This window comes from Montipora capricornis, chromosome 1, assembly GCF_036669925.1.
Source record: "Montipora capricornis isolate CH-2021 chromosome 1, ASM3666992v2, whole genome shotgun sequence".
Lineage (NCBI taxonomy): Eukaryota > Metazoa > Cnidaria > Anthozoa > Scleractinia > Acroporidae > Montipora > Montipora capricornis.
In genome coordinates, this window is record NC_090883.1 from 46,063,393 (window position 1) to 46,068,392 (window position 5,000).

Here is a 5,000-nt window from a genome sequence, read left to right on the forward strand (position 1 = left end):
CTGTGGCACCCAGCTGCTTCTATTCTAGACCATTGTTCTGCAATAAAATTCCCAAGGCCTAAAAGCTACATGTAGGATACATTTAAGTGGAGGGATACTGTACAGTGACTATTAGTGTCAGCCTGATGCAGGGTAGAAATATGAATAAATCATGATTATATTTCCCCTCACCAATACACACATTACTCCTTGAGAAATGCAATTAATTCATCATTTATGCTTAATTCACTGAACATCATGAAGTTGTAATGCTTTTTAGTGGATTAAATCAAGATTCTTTCTGTGAGGAGAAATTATTTTTTCACTCTCAGTTAACTGGTTAAAGAAGCTATGCCAAAGATTTATGAATTGGAGGACTTCTAGCATATTTTTTTTTCAAAATACAAGTGAATTAGGATAGTTGACTTGAATGCCAAGATACAAAACAACATTACTGGTAACGGTTTTTACAAACCAACACACTGGCTAGTAGTAAGGTTTACTAGTTTTCAAAAATGAACTTGAAAAGTTTGGCCAACACTCTTAAGATGTACTATATTCTGTGACATAGCTCCTCTAAACTGTTCACTTCATTCCAGTTTACTGAGTAAGCAGTCTTCGTAGTTGCTGTACTGGTTGAGATCTAATCCTTCTCACCCTGCCAGCTAGTTCTGAGCACTTTTGGTGTTCCAATGGTTCAAACAAATTAAAATCTCTGATGAAATAATGTGGACAACTTTTCTGCTGTAAACAATTTTCAAGCCTGTGAAGAAGGCCTAAGAATCGCTCAACCAGGCAATCAGAGCTCCATAGGTGGGGTTGAGGTTTTGCCTCACACTCATAAAACAAGATAGTTTTAAGGTGGTATGACTTCAAAGGTTGCAGATGAAGTTCATCTTTGAGTGCCTTGAGAATACGCAAAACCTGCTTTCTGCAGGAACTTGCTTCACCATAACTACCCCGAAGGAAGAGGTTTTTTTCAGCTGCTGAGAAGGAATAGCGCCAGAGAAATCCCTTTTCATGTTCTGCAAGGTTCTGGCCTTTAGGCTGCTTTGCAACCAAGTGACAACCTCCTCTGTAAATGTCTTGCACAAGCTGCTGATTGGGCCAACCTAGATGCAAGTCAATAATTATAAGTTTATCACTGTCATGAAGTCACCAAATTAAATCAATATCTTCTGTGAGCACAAGACTTTCTTAGCCTTGCAAAAGAAATATCAAGAGTTGAAGAAGGGGAATGCTACAGAGCAGACTGTGAAGGAAGAAGGATATAAGAAATTTTGGTTTAGCTATTGGGCTTCATTAAGCATTCCAGACACAGCTGTCATTAAGTTTTGGGTCACCTGTAGCCTTGACCTTATTCCCACCCATAACAAACTAGTTACCTTTTGAGTGAATTGTATCACCTATAGGCAAGTTTGCCTGTAACATCACAGGTCCATCAAATATACTCAGCTCAGTAGCCTGTAACACTGCAGGTATTTTAGGTTACAGTCCATAATGACAATAATTTAAAATATCTAATCAGGCAGTTATTTTAATTAATTAGAAGCCAATTAAACATTACCATTTCGTTGCCTTGTGCTCCATTCCTCTGCATCTTCTGGCCAAGTATTGTCTTTGATGGCAAGAGTCAAATCCACAGAATATTCTGTTCCATTTCTAATTATTTTGAGTGTCACTGCTGGACCTTGTGACCTCACTTCAAGGCAACTAAAAAAATACATAAGTAATTTGCAAAGCAAGTCTACTACAACATTCAGGATCTTCTGGATCTGTTTTCCCTTTTCTCCTGTTTACTGTTCAAGTTACCAGACTGAGTACTATTTTAATTATTTATGTGAAGTGGTTATAAATCAAAAATAACCTTCAATTTGTCATTGATTTATTAACAAAAGAAAGAGGTTAATTTGTGTGAAAATTTATTAGCAAGCCATTATGAACAGCCCGGATTGTTTCTGGGCTGGACGATAATCAAAATTGCTGCCCCTCAAGCTCAAAAATCCCCTGCACACTGTGTAGCCTAGCTACACAGTATTCTAGATATTGTTACCGCTGATCAAGTAACATGTTCGTAATTAGACTAGCATGTTTGCAGCACAAAAACAGATAGATAGCCATCTCTGTTTCCAGAAATTTTCCATATCCACCTCACTGAGTGTCATACCAAATTTTAGTGGGGAGGGGGTACCAAACCCAAAACTTTTAATGTAAAGTAATAAACAGCCAGTGAACAGGAATGTCCAGAGTGAGAGAAGGGGGTGGTGTTCAAGGAAAAAAAATAGCTGTCTGTGGAGGTTCTGTGGGTATTTTCTAAAGCAACACAGTATCAAAAGAATTGCAGTACTTTGCATACACAGTACCTTTCAAGTCGTCCTGCTCCTATGGCCTCCCTGACCAATCTTGCAAAAACTGCTTTGACTTTTGTAGCATTTAACATTCCTCGAGAATTAGCACATTGTTCTCGCTGCCAGAATACTTCTTCTCCTCTGTCAATCATCACTCTGGTGAATCCTTGAACACAAGACAGCATGCATTAATTAAAATTCAATTACCTGTTTAAGTGCCATGATTGCCTGATTGATAATTATGAGGACCATGCATAAAGATATGGGTGTGGCTCAAAAGAAAATTCACTCCATCAAGGAGAAAGTAATTCTAAATGATTGGCTGGTTCCTATAAAAAGGTTTCTCTGAGTTGCAAAATGGTGGTCATGTTCAATTTAACACTCTTACTAACTGAAAGTGAAGAATGACCATCGCAGTTAATTTTCCAATTGGAAAGAAGAAGCCTGAAAAAATCAGGGCTTCAACGGGATTGGAATCCCATTGAAGCCCTGATTTTTTTCAGGCTTCTTCTTTCCGATTGCTTAAATTGGAAAATTAACTGCGATGCATATGATCGTTCTTCACTTTCATCTTAAGCTACCACCGCAGTTCACATATGAATTATTTCATATGCCATTTCACTCCTCATGGGAGATATGAACTCAATAAATTTGACCTCCTTCCCAATGTGTGGCTTCATGGCTGAGTTGGTAGAGCATCACACCAGTATCGCGGAGGTCACAGGTTCAAATCCCGTTCGCCATCCCCTATTTTTCTCCATTTAGCGTTGTCCGACCGACCAATATTTTCGCAGTTTCAAATCAAAAAGGAAAAACATGAAGAAGGCAATGGCATAAGCTTAGCTTAGTTTGTCTTTGTCATTGACTGTAAAACCACATGTATGTTATGACTGATTTCTTAATTTCTTATTTCTTAACTTCTACTGCTGCAAAATTCCAAGAAATCATTGCTTTAATCTGAAATACAGACAATGTTTTGTGTTGGCATTGCTGCATACAATTTCACGTGAGACCAGCGTGTCCACGCATTAAAAAATGGTGGTTTTTTTGTTTACGGCTGGACCTAGACGTAAGTCGTCATTTTCTCAAAAACGTATACGGTGACCTATCATTTTTCTTTTGTCTTGAATTGAGTAATAAATTTCTCTATGTAAAATAAACATGGACCAGTTTTCAATATAGAACAAGATGCAATCGTCAGAAGCTTGAATTTTCTTCCTCCATTGTCACCATGTGGATTCTCTAACCACGTCTTGTCGTTTATAAGCTCCGTAGATATTATGCTGAGTTACTGGGTCTGAGTTTCAGACTTCTTCTCCCTATGTTTTTTTGGCCTTTTGTTTTCTTTTCCAACCGGCCGACCCAAAATCAGGAAACGACAGGATTCGACAGGTAACGAAAAAAAAGGGGATGGCCTAACGGTTTATGTTCTATTTTCAAAGGTTGTTGTTGTTCATGGTGATAATTATGCAATAATAAATATTTTTATGGGTTATTTACCAAGCGTGAGGTCAAGATGGCTGGATATTGGCCAACTTCTATTTTCAAAGGTTGTTGTTGTTCATGGTGATAATTATGCAATAATAAATATTTTTATGGGTTATTTACCAAGCGTGAGGTCAAGATGGCTGGATATTGGCCAACTTCTGTTTTCTTTTTTTGCGCGAGTTATGGATCGAGACGGAGCCAAGGTCAATAAACTCATAGAAAAAGAATGAGGCCAATATTCAGCCATCTTGACCAAAAAAGCTTGTAATTTGGCTTTTGGGAAAATTTTTTTCTATCTTGCCTACTCGGGTAGCCAACAAGAGGTGTGATTTAGTTCATCTTGCCTGCTCACCGAGTTAGCCATATAATAAATATGCAGTGGCAGATCCAGACTTTGAGCTAAGGAGGGGGCCCGGTTCTATTTTACTTGCCCAGCCAGCTTCTCTTCAGGTGCGTAGCTGAGGTTTTTTGAAGGGTGTTCGTATTGACAGGAATATTTACCAAGGGGTGTTATAAAATACGAGCGCCAAAGGCGCGAGCCTCCAGGGGGGTCTGGGGGCATGCCCCCCAGAAAATTTTGAAATCTAGAGGCCCGGAAATGCTATTTTCAGCATTGTGCACGTCAATATTTCAAACTTGATGGAGTGTAAAATAACACATTTTTTTAGTCATAACAACAATATTTCCCACGTTTTGTTAACTTGATACATTCATACATACATATCGGCTTAGTACACTAAACGTTTTACAAAAGCTTGACGTGTGCTGCAAAGGAATCTCAGGGTAAAAACTTAAGCTCCCACCCCTCGGCTCCGCCGTCAATGTACTACAAGCAGCGTCAAAGCATCAATATGCACTTAATACACGTATCACCAGAGTCCTCCGAAATTGTATTCCCCGCCTTTCGTCTTTCGAGACTCCATTTATGAAAACCAGTGTGCCTGTTAGGGAAATATTTTCAACGATGGAATTATTTTGACTACATACTAGATGTAGCTCTCGCTAAGTGCCAACGAGCAACCAAGAACAAATACGAATTTGGAACTTAAAAACGTTTTTGTAGTCAAGTATTGAAAACAACGTCAAATGCCTTAAATTCTGATGTAAATATTGTAATTTAATATTGCTTTGATTGATTTTTGCTCGCTGGCGGTGACAAAGTTGGCTCACTGGCCGATGTCCAGT

General features: G+C 38.6%; 1 protein-coding gene across 1 annotated transcript in view; it reads right to left on the reverse strand.

The window, feature by feature from the left end:
* LOC138046269 (cyclic GMP-AMP synthase-like receptor 1) overlaps window positions 1–5,000 on the reverse strand; it is a 6,828-nt gene that overhangs the window by 167 nt on the left and 1,661 nt on the right. Inside the window, exons 2-4 of the mRNA XM_068892944.1 lie at window positions 2,343–2,493; window positions 1,547–1,692; window positions 1–1,091 (exon numbers count right to left, since the gene is read on the reverse strand). The exon at window positions 1–1,091 is cut by the window's left edge and continues 167 nt beyond it. Coding sequence (XP_068749045.1) covers window positions 580–1,091; window positions 1,547–1,692; window positions 2,343–2,493 — 809 coding nt within the window. The 3' untranslated portion in view covers window positions 1–579. The remainder of the gene's footprint in view (window positions 1,092–1,546; window positions 1,693–2,342; window positions 2,494–5,000) is intronic.